Here is an 18941-nt window from a genome sequence, read left to right as displayed (position 1 = left end):
AACCAGTCGGGGGAGGTGAGTATAGAGTATACAAATCATCAGAAGGCTTGGTTACCTAATTGAGCCTGGTGTCTAAGCTCCTTCAGAAAGTGATCCCAAAAAAAAATTCTGCAATCGGAAGAACATCAGCCATGCCGGCTAATAAATCAAATAAATTACACCCTTTAGAAAACCAAATGTTTAATTTCCTTTAACAGTTGATGGTGTTTTAGCCTCCTGTTTAATTCCTTGCTGCGAATTACTTCTAAAACACTACTGTTGCAAATTTTTTTTCATAGCTAACACTGAAATACTGAATTACGTATGGGAGAGTGATGATTCACTGGACTGCAACAAAGACAAATTACGGCGCTACAATTAAAACCATTTGTCGCTCATCATTCTCCGTGTTTTGAGTCCCTCGCTGATTAGGCCTGGTAGGTGGTTGAGGATACGGAGCCTCCATGCCCAGTCCAGTTGGTGTGCACAAAATGACCGGGTTTGCTTAGCAACTCGTAAGTATGGGCACCAAAATAGTCACGTTGCGCCTGCGACAACAAATAAACACGAACTTCTTTACAATCAGCGGAATTACAACGCAAGCGGAAATGAGAGAGAATTTTGACGATTTCCTATCGCCATGGATGTACGAGAGTCCTTGTGGCATTAAATTTCTTTAGTTTTAACCACTGGAGTGTGTAGGGCTTGATGATTCTAACGTTTGATCTCAGTTATCGAACTTTTTACTAGCATTATTTTTCTTGTTTCTTTAATCAGTGAGTCTACTTGAGTGATCTTGTTCAAAATTGTATGTGTTTGTTGCTTGCGTTACAAAGTCGTAAAAATAAATTGCTATTAGCACAGAATTTAGCCTTTACCTGAATAAGATTGGCTGGAAGGCGGGCCGATCTGCAAACAGAATGAAAACATAAAAATATTTATCTGTGGATTTTCTTATTCTGTTCCTAAATGTTTATGCATTTCACTGATTTAAATCTAAGAGGAGTAACGTTTCATTTAGCAAGGGTGATCACTTAAGTTAACTTCACATCATCTTTATAATTCATAAGAATAGAAATTAAGTTACCTATAGCCATCGTAAAAGGCAAGTGCTGTGCTGAATGCTGGAGTAGGTATCCCAAGAGTCACAGCAGCAGCAACCACTTTTCGCCAAGAATCCTACAAAAATGAAAGAAATGCAATCAAGAAAACTAACCAAAGAAATAACCACGTCACCTTGATCACATCTCTTGCCACACTTCATATATTCGAATTATAACATTCAAATACATCAAATTTGAAATTTGATTGTTCAAACATTTGTTCTAAGTCTTTATTAGAACGATGGCAACGTTTAAAATGGGAAAGAAATTCGTTAATGTGATGGTTTTGCTTAAGTAAGACCAAATGAGCTCTAAGACTGCTTTAAAATGCTGTCGCCAACTTCTCAACCAATCAGATGGAACTTTTTTCACTCTCGCTTTCATGCACTCAAGGCCGGTTACGAGTTTCAACGGAAAGATTTCATTGGCTCTTTCGAAAATGTCCTTCTTTCGGATTGGCTGTCAAAGGAATATTTAAAAACGAAGCTGTGCATGGCTTACCTGGCAATTGTGAATGGCATCTTTGAAGAAATCGTCTAACAACAGATTCTGAAGAGAAGGATTCTTGATAAATGCATCCTTGATGTTACCCAGGAAAACACTGCAAATAAACGAAAGAGAGAGAATTTGAAAAGGTTGTGAACAGTGACGAGGTAAAATGGGAGATTTCTTAGTACCACTAGTTGAGAAGGAAGTAACATCAACATGAACGATAAGCTTCTTTAATAGGTTTACCAGCCGATTGCACTTTAGAGAACATGAAGCTCTACGATAATCTTACTCCGCAAGTCCAACAACTCCTGGCGGATACAAAAAAAAAATCCAAATTCGTAATGGTTTCAGGTTTTGTTGGTGTAAGAGCTTTACCATCTATCTATGGCAAACCGGAGACTCCCGCCCCATCCAGTTCAAAACCTTTGACGACCTCGAAGGATTTGCTTGACAAGAGAGCCTTCCCCCACGCTAAGTACTCTGAAGGTTGTAACTGAATAATGTAATTCAATTTGTTGCCTCTATGATGGCTGACGAGACACCTTTTCAATCTCTTTAATCACTTGAATGATAGTTTGCTCCATATACTTTAAGTTCTCATCAGCTCTTTGTAATATTTCCTTTGCTTTGATGGGATACGATACTCAATCGAAATGCGCTCCAAGTAGTTATAACAAATCTTTTGCCAAAGCCGAATGTTCAGAAAAAGACAAGGATATCAAAAGTAATCAATTTACCCGCAGAGACTCATAAACAAGAACACACCGCCGGATTTACCTCCTTATGATGCAGCCTCCCCTCCACATGAGAGCAATACCGCCATAATTCAATGTCCAATTAAACTCTTTGGCTGCCTCCCTCATCAACATGAAGCCCTGAGCATAGGACACAATCTTCGATGCATACAGAGCCTGTTCAATGGATTTAAATAAATTCATTACAATCAGAAATTAGATTATTTTTCACTTAAGTTGCTGAACCTTGCTAAGGTGTACTAAGTTTTGAGTGAATAAAATGTAAAGTGTGTGGTTGTGGCTGACTCTTGCGCAAAGGAAAGTATCTGCTTGTATTTGTATACCGTACATACAAAATATCAACTTCATGCCTCTTGTGTTGTTATTTCTGGCCGGGAGCTATCCTTCCATATCCTTCTCTTCAGGTCATGTTACTATACTTTGAGTCACTTAACTCTTTGACACTTAAGAGTGATTAGCATCTAATTTCTCCTTACAGTATTGGAGAATACTCAAACTTATCAGGTGGAAGTTTTTATCTTGATCTAATATCAAATTCTTGTAACTTATTTAGGGGGAAATGTGTAGCAGCAAGAGGGAAGAATTGGCAATCAGATCTTGGGAATTAATGGGTTAAGCTTACACCTCAGAACAACCCATCTGTCTTTAAGCTGTGGTTCACTTGTTATTAATTTACCTTTCTGATATGTTCAATAAATTCCTTTTTATCTCCTGTATGCTTTGAGGTAGCAGGTCCTTTGAGATGTGAACTGGCTTCAACACGCTCTGCCTGTAGCGAGGAGAGGCAGCGAGCAAACACAGACTCACCTATAGTACACACAGAGAAAACACTTCTTTAAAATAGGTGAAACACTGAATAAATTAAATTTGAAATAACTTATAATTACCAATGAGAGTGACTGGCATTCCATATTCTAAGGCTGAAATTGCTGTCCATTTGCCAGTTCCTTTCTGAATAAATAAAGAATTACTGTTAGTCACCATGATCAGATATTCTAGTCACGTATTCACATCTAATAGCTACAAAAGTACCAAAACAATATCACTTTACCTGGCCAGCAGAATCTCTAATTTTTTCAACCAGAGGGGAGCCGTCAGAATCCTTGTAGGCAAGAATGTCTTTGGTAATTTCAATCAAGAATGAGTCTAGCTCTCCCTTATTCCATTCCACAAAGACCTGTCATGCAAACAGCACATGTTAATTGTTGTGGCTTCATTGTGTGGTTTGTTTTCTAATAAATAGAAAATCTTTATCTATCTCTTCAACAGTTGTTGACTACTTATTCGTGAATCCTTGTGACTGACATCTAATTTCTCCTTACATTATCAACTCTGAATCACATATTGAGGTCACAAGATTAAGAGGAAATGATCACATACTGAAAAAGCTCTGGATTGTTAGTTTAAGAAATTCTTCTCATCGGTATGTTGGGAAATGTATGGAGACCAGTATGGAGAATATGAATACTGATATTATGGTGTAAAAGGTTGACATAAGGTGATGTACAAACCTTGCTCATTTCATCTGTTGACATGCCAAGGGCATTCTTCATGAGGTGATAGGCTTCACAGATCAGCTTCAGATTACAAAAAGCAAACAAAAAAGAATGAATAAATAATAGAAAGCTTTTAAATGTTGACAATAAGCAAATCAAAGGGGCAGAATAATGGATCAAGACATCCTAACCTTGAGAGAATATTGAAAGCTTCAAAAGGGTTTTGCAGACCACAGACTAAGTCAAGGTTACAAATAAAGCAAGTGTTCTATTACATGAAATACAACCAAACCCCAAAGTTGTATGTGGTTACTTGCAACACTTTTCCAACCATAATGGTTTCTACTGGAGGCAATTTCTTGACCTTTTAGAAAATTAGTTGCTCACTTAAGGGGGTCAATTGTTAAAAATTGTCACTCTGAGTGAATCAAGAGTAGAAACCAGAGCCCAACTAAATAGCTCCTGATAAAATATCAATGGGATATGGAGCAATATTGTGAAAAAAAAGTACACATGAGATAAAATACAAGCAATACAATTATGTTCATAAAAATATGAATCTATGCGATCCAAAATCTACACACCTAAATGACAAAGATAATAATTTTCACATACCTGCATATCTCCATATTCAATACCATTGTGAACCATTTTGACAAAGTGACCAGCACCATCTCCTCCAACCTGAAAGAATGAAAACACACAAAAAATCATTTTTTTACCCCATTTTTTGGTGGGTTGATCAGACAAGTAATTCAATTTGTTATCTTACAGCTGTAGTGCCTTAGAGAACTTTTACATAGCCACATCTAAACACAAGGGGGTTGGAAAAATCAGAGCAATCCAACTGTTAGATAAAGTTAAGGTTTATGCAATATAAAAATACAAAAACACATCAAGATGATCTTGTATCATGTAACTCAAAAGCAGTAAAATCCAAATGTTTCCCTTACCCAGTCACAGCATGGCTCAGATCCAACTTTAGCAGCTATTGACTGAAAGATTGGTTTGATGTGTGCCCTAATGAACACAAAAGAAAACAGTAGACAGTTAATATTCTCAGGACAATATATCCAAACAAACACATAGTCATCAGGTTGATCAGCTTTATGTGGCTTAGCAACAACCTTGGGCCATGGGAAGATGAGTTAAAATGCTGCATATCTTCACAAAATAACAAATTAAAATGTGCCATCACATTTATAGATCATAGTAACAATTACTGCTGCTAATACAATGTAATCTGTGTTAAAGAATGGAGGAGGCAAATTCAGGTGTTATGACTTACTATCAAATCTAAGAACAGCAGAATTGATAATGCCTTCTACCCCAGCATTCTATCAGGTTTCCTGTAAGGTTTGCATGTACTCGAGGTTTACCCCTAAATTTTAGGGTTGTCTAGAGCATCTAGTCAGACCTGACTTAGGGCTGACAAACAGAAGTCATGCTACTCATTGAGCATCTAATAACTGGCATACAGAAGGGCCTCTATAACCAACTTATGCTAACACTATCAGGAGAATTGTTGGCAAGAAAAGAAAATTGAAGGGAACTAATGAATCATGATATTTTGAGTTATAAAATTGCTCTTCAAATGATGTAAAGTAGTTAAGGTTATAACTACAATATTGCTTCCTGGTGTAAAAGGATGTCAAATAGGGTAGAATAGGCAAGGGATGGAGAGGAATGACATGAATCATATAAATTATATCACAAACTTGAAAAATGTAGTCTCTCAAAATGCACCACTTTGTTGAAGCTAGGCGGGTAAATTTCTAAAAAAATTGTGGTTCTTTGTCTCCAGGGGGGATATTACATGATAATTTATTTTTTACAACTGAGTCAATAATGTAAATTAGCCACTGTAAAGAGTTTCTAGAGCTGATGTTGCAAGTGTTAGCCCTTTGTCACAGCATGATGGAGTTACTTTTGTGCAATGTGAAAGTCTCTAGCAAATGAGACATAACATGTTTGATCAGTTCATTTCAAATATTGTGCACAACATACCATGCTGCATCTGATCCTCCTGGCATAAGAGAAGGACCATAACGGGCACCATCTTCACCACCACTCACTCCACTCCCAACGAACAACAATTTTTTGGATTCTAGCTCCTTGCAGCGTCTCTGTTTTTCAAATAGTTTTGAAAAGTAAGACCAGTTTTTGTCTATGCTAATGATTGATATCCCCCAACCATTTATGTTTGATGCATATAAAACATCATAGCCTCTATATGGCCCAAAAATACATTCATACATTTTCCTTCCACAAAGCTTGTACTTTTCCCTAACCTAAGCCCTCAGAAAGTGTGCCATTTTTAAAACAGGTAAAATGCTGCTAAGAACCTTTTTTCCATTAAATGAAGGTCACTGAATTTATATTCAGTCCATTTTTTTTGGTCTGTTGAACAACACTTACAATTGAATCTCTGTATTCTGAGTTTCCTCCATCAATGATAATGTCACCTGGCTCCAGAAGTGGAACCTATTCAGATAGAAGTAGATGTCATGATGTGAATTTCTGTTGTATAATATTTGCAGTAGCATTCCTGCCTCAATAGAGTGACTAACTTCATGCTGTTTTGATGAAAACAATTAAAGGAAAATGAACCTTTATATAAAAAAAACTACCAACCCTTAAACTCCCATGAGTGACCAAGACAGAATTTCTCCTTACAATATCAATACAATATCAAACAAATAAGTGATGGGAATAAAGAAAAAATATCTATTTGTGGATAATTAGTTGATCCAATACTTAATTCTCTGAACTAACATTATGAAAATTGTATGGTTGACAGTAAGGAGAATGACAAATTTGATCTGGAGTTAAAGGGTTAAAATCAAACCCTTGGTGATGAAAAGAAAAAAAAAGACCAAATTGACAAAAAAACCCTTTTATCTCGTGTATTTTCACAATCATGAAGAAATAATAAGAAAATCAACTAGTCTTGGATTATTGCTCAGCTGAACTTACCAGCTGTGCAATGAAATCATCCACAGCAGAACCAGCTTTAACCAGCATCATGACCCGTCTTGGTTTCTTCAACTTGGATACCATATCTTCCATTGACTTGGCACCTATGACTTTCGTACCTGGAGAGTGTGGTGTGTGCAAATGATAGTTGTTTAGAAGCAAGTCTAATCCCACAGGATTTGTTATGGGACACAAGGGAATGAATTCAAATAAAAGAAATTTTCAAGGCAGATACAACAGGAGGTTCTGCAGGTGTGGGTCAGTCAATTTTAAGGGGATGGGTAAAGTCTGTACCTGAGCCAAGTGGCATTATCTTAGTTTCTGTTGCATGAAGCAACTAGGAGTACTACTTCTCCCCCTGGATGGGATACCTGTCTGCCACAAGGTTCACCATTTTCATCGCACTTACCCTAAAGTTTGCTGGCAAAAATAAAGTACAATGACCAGGCAAGGTCTTGAACCTGGACCTATTGACCCAGAGTCCAGCAAACTTATCATATTATTAAGCCTCTGCATCTCCCAAAAATTTCTGGATGCATCCTTGATATCTTACATCCTACCAAATTGAATATCTACAATTGATAGAAGTACTAGTTTCCACTTAACTATACTTAAATGAAATGTTTAAGTTATATGCATGCATGCATGAGAAAAAAAAAACAATAACATTCATCAAATGAGGTTCTGGTGAACTTTCTTTTCCATAAGGTACACCAACCCACAAATGTAGCTGTCTGATACGTGCCTGATGTCTGCATCAAGTGAGTGCCATATGATTGTAAAATGCACTTTGGTCTGAATTTCACTGGCACATAAGAAATCTTTGTTGAAGGCATCTGCCTATTGAAATCAATGTTTTTGAAAGATTATGTCTACATCAAATCATTACCTTTAGCTTCATTTGCTAAAAATCTGTCAACTTTTTCAACAGTTCTGTTAAAGGCACAGACCTTAAAAAAAAAGAAAATAAATAAAATATCAATCTTCCATGAGTATAATTCAAAGTAAAATGATGTTACTTGTTTGTGGAAAAGAAAATAACCTTACTTCAAATTGTTAAAAAATCTTTTTTGTTTGGTTACTGTTTATCAAGAAACACATTTATGGATTCAAAATAGTTCATAAATTAATCAAAGTTTGTCTTCTTTTTTCCAATTAACAAATTTAAAATAAACAAGGATGACTTCCAAGAAACAAAATGATACTAGACAAAGAGTGATCCAAATTGAAATAAACTTGGAGAAAGAAAGGAAATGTTTTTCAAGTTAACCCTTATGAATTAAGTAAGCTTTAATCTTCATTAATTCTCCATCCATGCCTGTTTTAACTTCATACATTTAAGTTCTCCTAACTGATTGCAAATATTTACAAACTGAGAATAGAATCATTGAGAAGAATTCAGAGTTTTACTTTCAATCATCTATTCTTTGATGTAAATGCTTAACATCCTTGTTTATTTGGCAGCTTTTTGTGAATGTTTGTTGACCTCTATGAGTCATAGGTAATGAAATTGTCTAATGTCGCATGATGTCCACCCTTTAAGATTGACAAAGCACGCCATGGTTTTCACTCAATACTTATAAATAGCACCAAGACTTTCTATGTAACAGGAAAAAATTCCCTAAGGGTTTGTAGATAGAAAATTAAAAGAGGCATTCTGTTTAGGCTTCCAAGTGAAGAGAAAATTGGTGACTGTATTTTGTATCATTTCAAATTCATAGAGAGCCCTCTAATTTATATGCAAAAACTAACTGTCTCAAAAAGTTCCTAAACATAATATGCCAATATGCAATGGTACCTAAATTTGACTACTTTGCATAGACAAGATCCATTGAGTTTATATAGTTAAAACTGATCAAGTCTGAGGGAATGGTCACTGACTTGCTTTCAATTAGCCATACAGGGAAAATACAGTTAAGGAGTTATCAAGTTCTTCTATTCATATCATTGAATATCATTATCTATCATTATCTATTAATATCACTGAATTAATTTTAGTTTGATATGTAACAAGAAGAAACCACAAAATGTCAAATTACCAAACAAATAATTTTCACTATGTCATTTTGCAAAGCCTCCTTGTCTGCAAATATTCAATTCAACTAGGTGTAAAATATTGGACCTAACACAGGAAAAAAAAACAATGGCTCGAAAGTGTGCCATTGATTGCTATCATGTGATTGGCTATCTATATATCTTTCCAACTGATGTTGATATTAAGGGAAACCACAGGTCAAAGAGTCAGACTGCCTTGTTCTTTTCATTGCAACATGACGTAAAGCTAAGTTGAACAAGGAAAAAAGCAATGATAGTGATGTGTAACCAGTGAAGCGAGAATGATCTGTTTTTCTAAAATGGAAGATTTTGAACTAAAAGTTTACTTGAAACTCCTGCAAATACGAGCAAGACATACCTACATAACTCCAAAACATCGAAAGAATAAATGTTTAGCGCTTAGCGTAAATATTATAATAAATTACAAAGACTAAGAACAAAGAAAAAATAATTATTAAAAGCACACGAATAAATTGATGTCATGCAATCCTAAATTTTCAAAACTCACTTAAACTTGAGCAGTCATAAACTTTTAGCAAATTAAGAAGTAAAACTTACCACAAATCCATGATCGTTCATGTTTAGGATCAGGTTTTGACCCTAAAAGATAAGAAGAAAATCTCAGAGTTCAACTAGCTGTGTCGAAATTTGCACAATCATGCTTGGACAAAATATTGACCAAGACAACTTCAGAATCTATAATTTTACTTACCATAACAGCCAAACCGATCAAAGCTATGTCTGCCCTGCGATGCAAATGAGAAGAGAGAACAGAAAGACGTTGAGAATTTTGACAATGTCTTAACATTTTGCAACTTTGGGCTAGACTCTTCGAACTCAGAGCTCCACGTCGAGCGAATGGAATGCCATTTTAGTACGAGATGATAGTTATTGAAGATCACGGGCTCATAACACGATTAGTTTACAGTGATGTCGAAACTTTTCGTCGGGAATAACGAGTAAAGAAGCAGAAATATTCACTCACTTTTGTTCAGCCATGTTTCTTTACAGTGATTACCAGGCGCTTGAGACTAGGATGTGCACAGCAAGTGCTGAAAAGGGTGGTTACATCACATCAATATTTATTAACCTGGAGGTATTTAATGACCGCGTTACACCAATCAAATTCTTTTAGACTGTAGCTTGTGCAACGAAGCGGGAAAATATCAACTGAGTAGTTTTACTCTGACTTCTAGTGTAGGATCAAGTTTGAATAAGACTTCTGCCTCGTTTGAACAAGAATATCAGAAAATTACGCTGGTTATAAGTTAAACATTGTACTGTACATCAGAACAACTGATGATTTTTAATACCATGTGAGATGCATGTGAAGTCAGTCATAATTCTCTTATCTCGTGCCGATCACCACCAGCTAATGTTTCTTCTGATATGACCAGGCATCGTTTCATTTACTATGTTACCTATCTTTGCAGCACATAATTATTACCCATACCTCTTAAAGAGATCTCTTTGAAATTATAAGGAAGAGAAAAGAAGGAAAATATTTTATATCACCCTGATTTTTGCGATACTCAGGAAAATTGTCTGTTTTTTTAAATGCTTTTAAAAATGTTAAATCCTTGTCTCTCTCTTTTTCAAAATTTCTCTCTTCCTTTGATTCCTTTCTTTTTCCATCCTCTTTATTTTCCCCGTTTAGTGTCGTCCGACCGACCCAAATTTTTGATATTTTCAAAATATGATTTTCAAAATAAAAAGAAAAAGGTAACGACGTAGTTAAACAATTTTTCACTTAAAATCATTCTTCAAATCTGAAAAATGAGCATAGCAACAGTTCAGAGAAAAACAGGAAAAAAAACAGGAACATTTTTTACAGTATATTGTGCATTTTGTGAATCCAAGTACGTAAATATTAACTTTTATCGTCATCCTCGATGTTAATCCACTGAGATATTAATGATAACTTTAAACGTCATCCTCATCGCCATGGCATGCCGCATAGGAGTTTCGGTGGTTGATCAATTTTCCCACGTTGTCTTTATAATACATTAACACCTACCAACGTTTCCGCCATATTGATTTTGGGTTCATGTCTTGTTGTTTCCAGGCTCCACAGCAATGATGCTGGGGTACCAGGCCTCCCATTCAGAGACTTCTTTCGTTTTTTCGGTTTTTTTTTTCAATCTGACCGACCGACCCAATATCAGAAAACGCATTCGACGCTAAACGGAAAAAAAGGGGATGGCCTTTTTTTTCAGTCGGTTTATCACGTTTTCCTTGATCTCTAACAGTTCTCTCCGTACCCACCTGTAACAACTATAGTAAAACGTTCTAAGAGTCAAGGAATGCAAGAGAATAAAAGGCCGGCACCGGGTGATCGCACTTTACCATCGAGGAAATCGAAGACAAACAATATGACGTTTATCACTAACAACACGAAAGTACCGCACATGCAACTCTGGAAGGTAACGATCAAACATAGCTAAGAGAGCGCGCATCACTAACGTAACCATCAACCACAGAATCCACAGAATGAACAAAGGGCACATCACTAATCTAACAGGCAAATATGAAACAAAAACAGAACACATCACTGCCATTACGACAGGAGAAACAAAGGGAGCTTGCATCACCACCGTTTCAATCAAGCAAGGCACAAACAGATCGCGAAAGTTGACGATCAAACACAAAGGAAGTGCACACCACCAACGTAACGACAGCAGACTGCACAACACTCAGTTAAACATGATTCAGAAAGTGCGCTACATTAATATGCCAACACAAATCATAGAGTGTGCTACACAACCAAGGGTGATACTTAAAGCGCGCGGAACCAACGTAACAATCAAACACAATACAAACAGAACACGCAACACTTACAAAACATTCAAACGAAACAAAGATAGCGCGCGACACTGACGTAAATCGAGCAAAGAGAATCAAATGTAAAACAAAGAGAGCGCGCGACACTAACGTAACAATCAAACACAATACAAACAGAACACGCAGCACTTACGAAACATTCAAACGAACAAAGATAGCGCGCGACACTGACGTAAGTCGAGCAAAAAGAGAATCAGATGCAAAACAAAGAGAGCGCTCGACACTAACGTAAAACAATCAAAAGAGAATCAAATGTAAGACGAGTGCGAGATACTTAAGTAACAAGCAAACAGGAACAAAGAGAGCGCGCGACACTTTAGTGACAAGGAAGTGACAACAGAGGAAGCTCGCGACATTAAAGTAACAAGAAAACAAACAAAAACAAAACAAAACAAAACAAACAAAAAAACAAACAAAACTAAAAAAAAGAGAAAAAAAAAAGGCGCACAATTTCTTCTTACAGCAACACTTCTGAACTAATCATTAAGATCATGAGAATAAAGGAAATAATCGCCAATCTCGGATGCTATGATTGTTGGACAAATTCTCCTCGTTAGAGCCTTAAGATATTTCCAGAGAAGAGTATGGGGAATATGGATTCTAATGTTACCGTGCACAAGGTTCTGACAAAATAAATATTTTTTTCTTCGGCCATGAGTAAAACAAGTTATTCTTCGGAACTATTTCTTATTGAATGTTGTACGTTCGTTGAGCAAACAGCACCATGTTAAAAATCCATTTACGAAAAAAGATGCCGGACTCCAAACTCGGTAAAAATATATGTATTAAACTTGTTAAATAAACCACAACATTTGGTTGAAACAAAATCTTCCGAACTTCCTAAAATCCCAAACAAAAGGGTAATAAATTTTCGCGAACGAAAGATCAGAACGACTTATATCAACCCCGTGAAATAAACAGCAAAGTACGCGTAAAACGTCCATGTCAGTTTTCAATGTCAAGGTTACGGCTTTTTGACGTGATCAGCTAATTTGTGAAATCACGCGCCCCGCGCGCGAATACAAAAATAATAGAAAGAGGGGAGAGAAAGAGATAAATTGTAATTTAAAAGTAAAAAACAAAATAGATTTTCTACAAGTATCACCATTTTATGTTTCTAATTCAATACAATTGTTACTGCATGTTACGGACTGATAAACATAAGACTGTTGACGGATAAGTTCCTTGTGAGCTACCGAAAAAAGTACAAGGGGAAGCCCTCCAGTGAATCACAGCTAATCCTGTGAACTGACCAAGGGTAACAGGCGATTTACATTTAGTATCCAATCAAGGTCTTCTGTTTATTTAGACTTCAGAGCAAACTGAAAACCATCAATTGGATTCTAAAAGCATTAATTATGTATATAATCAAATTCTTGATTTGATGACTTTTATTGTATCTGCTGTTGAAGTAGCAAATAACCATTGTGCTGGTCAATGAAAACTTGTTAGATACCCGTGATTGGACACCTAAGCCATTCTTTGCTTCTGTAACAGGTTAATGGGTTTCTATCAATTTGTTTACCAAATATTTGCAAATAACATAGCAGTTTCCACTGCAGAAGCTTCCACAGATGAAGACAGGACCCCCAGCTGAAGAACTCAGGAGTAATTTCAAAATGGACCTCACACTTAAAATGTTTCTGAATATTTTTCCAGTCTCTTCCACACCTATGCTCCACTAGGCATAGTCATCATTGTCAAAAATTAAATCCTTACTCTAAGTGTCTGCCCTTCTTTCATTGTCATGTCCTTAAAAGCTTGTAATTAAATGTCTTCTGTCAAAATACCACCTGTGCTTTAGTGTGGTTCTTCCACGATTGGATCTGCCTGGTTGCTGACATCTTCAATCACAGTCTTGTGTTTAATAGCTGGCTTGGTTGAAAATCCATTGTTGTCATGTGCAGGTAAAACATATTCAATTGCTGGAACTTCTTGTGAAAGTAGATGATCAACCATAGCAATGTCTTTGCTGCGTCGCTCTACATCTTCAGCCTTTGTCCAAGACATGTCTGCTTCAAGCCGATAGGCTCCCAAGGCCTCGTGTGGACAGCTTGAGCCCCATTCCTGTGGTAAAAAAAAAGAAAAAAAAACTTGTAATGATCAATTATGAATGTTTTTTAATTCTTACCACATTTTGATATTATTTGTGATCTACAACTGAACAGATGCACAACAACATGAAATCAATTTGTTTACCCTTTAACTCCCAGTTCAGAGAATCTTGTGTTGGATCAACTAAATATCCCTAAGTGGATATTTCTCTTTATTCTTATCACTTATCTGGTTGACATTGTATTGATGTTGTAAGGAGAAATTCTGTCTTGGTCACTAATGGGAGTTAGGGGTTGATAGAACCTGCATTTTGATTGGTTCTTAATTCTGATCTGTTCGAGGATATATGTATCACAGATAACATCATCATTAATAATTTTCTTTTCCTAAATCATATCAACAAATAGCTTCCATTTGCCATGTCTCTATTCAGTAACAAATCACAGAAAGCTTAAATGTGTGGTAAGAGCATCAGCCATACACTCCACTGTGTCATGTGAGTCACTTATTATTTTTCACCAAATTTTTATGTCATTTGTGATCTTACACTGAACAGATCAATGGCAACATGGAGTCAGTTAATCAAATATTTAATGTGGAATAATCCACAATCATCTACAGTTTATGATATGCTTGCTACATACCTAAGATATCAGTGCTTTCCTCAACATATTGATTAAATAACCCTTTACACCCTACCAACAGTATGCATATTCTCCATACTGTTCTCTATACATTTCTTGTGGTTCTGACAAGGAGAATTTGTTTAACAATCAAGAGCTTCTTTATCAGATGATCATTTCCTTTTACTCTTGTGACCGGACTTTTGATTCAGGAGCAATGTTGTCAGGACAAATTATATAATAAGCTCAGTTATGCACACATTCTGATTGGTTCTCACTTATGATCTATTGGAGGACAGACATATAGTTGATGTCATCATTAAAACTTTCTTTCTGTATATTTTAATTCTTTATTATACAAAACAAATAGATTCCAAGTTGCCATGTGTCTGTTCAGTAATAGATCACAGAGGACAACAAAATGTGGTAAGAACATCAGTGACACACTCTGCTGTGCCTTGTGTGCCACTTTTTTGTCCTTACCACATTTTGACATCCTCTGTGATCTATTACTGAAGAGACACATGGCAACTTGGAATCTATTTGTTAAATAGATGCTAGTCACTCCTTGGTGTCAAAGGGTTAAGCAATCTCCAACAATTCCCTAATTTGCCATAGGAAAGGTGGGGTGAGGAACAAATGGCTTTCACTGCAACTCAAGACAAGACAGCACAGTGGACAAGATTGTTTGACCTCTGACAGAGAGATTGGATATAACTACTCCACAAATATGCAGGAAACAGCTGACCAGCACTCTCCTAAGTGCAACCTTGCCTACACTAGCTTTGGGCTCATGGAAAAAAATTCTTAGAGTTGTGGTTGGATAATCTAGTGCCAGAAAAAAATTCAGAATTGAAATTTAATTCACAAGAATGTCTATACTTTAGTTATGTTTTCCTACACATAATCCTTTGAGAGTGTAATGTAGTCTTGTTACCTTTGGTGATAGAATGGAGAAGTATGTTGTTCCATTACTTCGTCTATACAAGTAATACATTTGGCCTGGTCTTTTCTTGAAGTTACAAGCAGCATGGTGAAGTTCTGCATCCCTTTTTGTTTCTTCTAAAACTTTCCTTGCCTGAAAAAAAGGTTTAGCACATTTTTTACTGTTTGATTGAGGGAATCCATGAAAAAAAAAATTCCATACAAGCACAACTGCATTTTGTTTTTGTTTCAATGAAGCATCCAGAAATACTACTCTTAACATCACACATTACTCTTTGATAACTGTATCTTGGAAACAATAGTTAAAATAATAATGCTTAGCTTGAGATGAAAAAAAAATCATCAAAATTGGCCCTCAAAAGTCTTCCATATCTTAATGATTGTACACTAACAATGCAGACGTTCTATAACAATAGCAACAACGTAAAACTCATTTGGTGCAAAATAAAGTTTGTAGGGAGTAGGAAAGAGGAGGGGGGGAAGAGAGTTAGAAAAATAAAAGAACTGAAGAAAAGCATGAACCATACATGTCACTAAGGATTTATGGTCATTACATACTTTTGATTACTAGTAACATGTTTAAAGAGATATCCCCTGCTAAGTTTGTTGAAAAATCTAGAAGACAAATAGAAAATAAATTCCAAAATGTAAGTCTGTAGAAACCTTACTTGTTCCTGAAGATGACGGATCTGCTCTGCAATCAATATCAGTTTATTACTTGCAGCACACCTGACAAACTGATCTGCTTTTTGTACTTCTTGGGCTAACACCACCAAGTCGTATGGATCACCATGTCTGTGAACACGGTCAGGGTTTACAAGCTGCTTGGTAGCTGCTGACTCAGGGTCATCAACAGTATGGGGAGTGAGTGCTGACAATACAAATGTTTGAGTGATCAGTACTCAATGTGCCAAAAAATACAGGGCTTTCACACCCAGGGTGGATCAAAACAGAATTTTGCTTTACAGTTCCAATACAGTTTTGAGCAGAAGGTTGATGAGAAGGTTGATGAGAATAGAGAAAGTTATCTATTCACAGATATTGTTTGATTTAACACCAAATTCAGAGAGAAAGGGCTAAGAAATAATAGGAAGGTAGATCATTGTAAATGTTATGTTGTTTCGTCAGATTGGATACAAGACTGGAACCTGTTCTGTAAAAATATCTCAAGCATTTTGCAAAGTTTGCAAACCTAATGGCACAATCTGAATATGGAGTCAATTCACAGATATAAACCTGTTATTTAAAACTTGGGAATAGCTGTGATAAAAATTTCTTTGATGGTTTTTCAATAATTGCATAATTAGCACTTATGATAAAATGAGGTTAAAGTTAGTGGCTAAAGATGGCCGACAAGCTAGCAGTTTTAGCTTGTCATTAACTCTTATAACTGTGAAAATATGTTGGGTTTTGAACAATTTTTTTCTCCAGAGGTGAACAGAGTTGTGAAAATAAAATGATGAAACCAGTTGGTACAATCTCTACAATTATACTAAAAAAAAAAAGGAAAAAAGGGTGTGAATCTTTCACCTTAAGGTATAAACCACAGTATCACTGGTAAGGGAGAAGTGTATCTACTATTTTGGTTCTTTTTTTCCAGTAAACACATGTTGTCTGATTAGGTCCCCTCTGAAGGGCATATATTAGAATATTCCATCTCACTGAGGAAGGTGACAAACAATTACATGTGATGTCTGATTAAGGCCAAAATAAATATGTGATGTTTAAATTTATGAATTTGTGAACCAGTGTGAGGTATAATTTGCCCCCTGAAATGTACGATGTAATCAATGAATTTTTTCTTCCATTTTGTGAAAACCTTAAGATTTCCTGAAACCTCACACACAAGGAAAGAAATTTGAACTTCTCCCTTCTAACCTTGCGACACATGAAATGCTGATTTAAGTATACATCAAGCGTGAATTTTTCTAAAAATTCATGAGTAAAACAGGATTAGTACTCGTCTTCGCTATCCTCACAGAGATGAAAAACACACGGTCCCTGTGCTGATTCCAGAGGGGTGGTTTATCTGGTTATAAGAAACTCGCGTAAAAACAATTTACTCTGTATACGGACTGTATATTTTGTCTCTTAAGGTACCCCTAATCTTAATTACACAATGTGAATGAAATAAAATGTTACGTCACAGGTTTTTGACCCTAGATTTTTAAGCATCACTTAGGCTTAAAACAATTGTCACATTGTACATGGCTCCTGGTTTGTGTTAAAAAAACAAAAACTGTCCACTGTTTTCCGAACAAATACAGTGGCTTTTGGTGAATCTTTTTTGTAAGTGTTACGATGACACCAAATACAAACATGATTTCGAAAACTTTACTTCCCGGAAATGTCAAGGCCCCAATACGTTTGTAATTTCCGTTGAAATACTCACCCAACACTGCAGGATCATCCATAGCAAGGAAATACTCCAATAAAACGCTAAAAAACGTCTAAATGATGCCACAACCCAACTGAAGGATAGGAGACTTCGGCTTCTTTCTTACGCAATGAAGACTTCAGTGATTTTCCTTACACTCTAGGAAGCTGGGCTCTAATCACCGCTGTACAATTTTGGCACATAATATTTGTGGTGTAGCCGTCATATAGTAGATTAACAAATTTTACCGTGTTTCCTCGAATAGTTGCCCACGCCAGAAAAAGTGTCCTCCCCCGAATAAACACCTACCCTTTTGGCCAAAATGTCAAAAAGGCACCTCCCTCGAATAAGCGTTCCTCCCCTTTCCCTCACTTTCTCAAATTAGTCGGAAAAACTGTTTCTATTGCCAATTTATTAATAACTTTTTAAACTTCAACTACAACTTAGTCTGTTCAGAAAAGTAGTTCTTTGCCGTTTACTCGCTTCCGCCTATTCCTTGAGTGTGTAATCTGTTCCCTTAACTTTTGTCCTATTGCCGCGCTCTTGGTAAATGTTGTCAACTTCCCAGGCACAACTAAGACAATTCTCTAGCCCTCGGGACCAGTAGTTTCTACGATTATGAAGTTATTGGGACGCGTTTGAAGAAAGCAGTCGATAAGGAATGATAGCTCAAGCACAATGTGACCAACAAGCTTTTCAAAACAAAACTGTCAATGCCATGCACATGCTTCACTTTGTAAGTTCCGATTGCATTGTCTTCATACTTCTTGGCTTATTCCCTGACGTCAACTATAGACCCTGACGTTGGTGTTACTTAGGGCTCACAAATAGAAGACTTTATCGTTACATCGCCTATGTTGGCGCCCAAAGGCACAAGGGGTGGGAGACACATGTCACCCTACATGCTACGGTGTTTGACCTGCTTTCTAAAACAGGGACACATTTTGAACATAATGGTCTTAAATCGTGTATGGTTTTCAATGGCATCATCATACTGTGTTAGTGATGCATCAGTATCTCATGTTTTTACGGGTAAAGATTTCAGAGCCAAAGTCCGGAAAGAAGAAGGAAAATGTAATGCTTTGTTCTGAGATGAGGTCATAATTTGGATTGTATTCTTTTTTGTTCGCAGACTTCAAATGTCGGGCCCTTGTCCTGCCTAAAGCTGCGAGTGCACGTTGAGGCTGGACGTGAGAGGTGATTACAACATGAAGAGTTAATAGTACATTCAATGTTTACTTATC

At 36.4% G+C, this 18941-nt stretch overlaps 2 protein-coding genes across 2 annotated transcripts; both read right to left on the bottom strand.

Moving 5' to 3' along the window:
* Window positions 1–163: 163 nt before the first annotated feature.
* Window positions 164–9956, bottom strand: LOC131793818 (6-phosphogluconate dehydrogenase, decarboxylating). Its single transcript, XM_059111302.2, has 18 exons — window positions 9842–9956; window positions 9569–9602; window positions 9415–9456; window positions 7691–7751; window positions 6802–6920; window positions 6244–6309; window positions 5833–5951; window positions 4779–4845; window positions 4441–4509; window positions 3841–3906; window positions 3381–3506; window positions 3217–3280; window positions 3006–3136; window positions 2352–2485; window positions 1584–1683; window positions 1067–1158; window positions 858–888; window positions 164–527 (listed from the first exon to the last, which is right to left on the bottom strand). Exons 1-18 carry the CDS (start codon window positions 9853–9855, stop codon window positions 408–410), a joined length of 1455 nt encoding a protein of 484 aa, XP_058967285.2. The 5' UTR covers window positions 9856–9956; the 3' UTR covers window positions 164–407.
* A 2825-nt stretch (window positions 9957–12781) lies between these two features.
* LOC131793836 (uncharacterized protein C1orf50 homolog) lies at window positions 12782–17853 on the bottom strand. The gene is made up of 4 exons (XM_059111325.1): window positions 17713–17853; window positions 15989–16191; window positions 15313–15453; window positions 12782–13764 (listed from the first exon to the last, which is right to left on the bottom strand). The coding sequence occupies exons 1-4, from the start codon at window positions 17732–17734 to the stop codon at window positions 13498–13500; spliced, it is 633 nt and encodes a 210-aa protein (XP_058967308.1). The 5' UTR covers window positions 17735–17853; the 3' UTR covers window positions 12782–13497.
* Window positions 17854–18941: the final 1088 nt, after the last annotated feature.

The sequence above is a fragment of the Pocillopora verrucosa genome, chromosome 9 (assembly GCF_036669915.1).
Source record: "Pocillopora verrucosa isolate sample1 chromosome 9, ASM3666991v2, whole genome shotgun sequence".
Taxonomy (NCBI): domain Eukaryota; kingdom Metazoa; phylum Cnidaria; class Anthozoa; order Scleractinia; family Pocilloporidae; genus Pocillopora; species Pocillopora verrucosa.
The sequence above is the reverse complement of the archived record's forward strand: the minus strand, read 5'-3'. Positions and strand labels throughout refer to the sequence as shown.

Bases quoted from the DNA above. Each gene is read 5' to 3' on its own strand.
- LOC131793818 (XM_059111302.2), bottom strand. The intron at 3,907-4,440 runs GTATGTGAAAAT...TGTAATCTGAAG, and splicing joins TTGAATATGGAGATATGCAG to CTGATCTGTGAAGCCTATCA. The intron at 528-857 runs GTAAAGGCTAAA...TTGTTGTCGCAG, and splicing joins TTCCAGCCAATCTTATTCAG to GCGCAACGTGACTATTTTGG.
- LOC131793836 (XM_059111325.1), bottom strand. From the start codon at position 17,734: ATGGATGATCCTGCAGTGTTGG. The intron at 16,192-17,712 runs GTGAGTATTTCA...TTGTATTGTCAG, and splicing joins GGATGATCCTGCAGTGTTGG to CACTCACTCCCCATACTGTT. The intron at 13,765-15,312 runs GTAACAAGACTA...TTTTTACCACAG, and splicing joins TCTCCATTCTATCACCAAAG to GAATGGGGCTCAAGCTGTCC.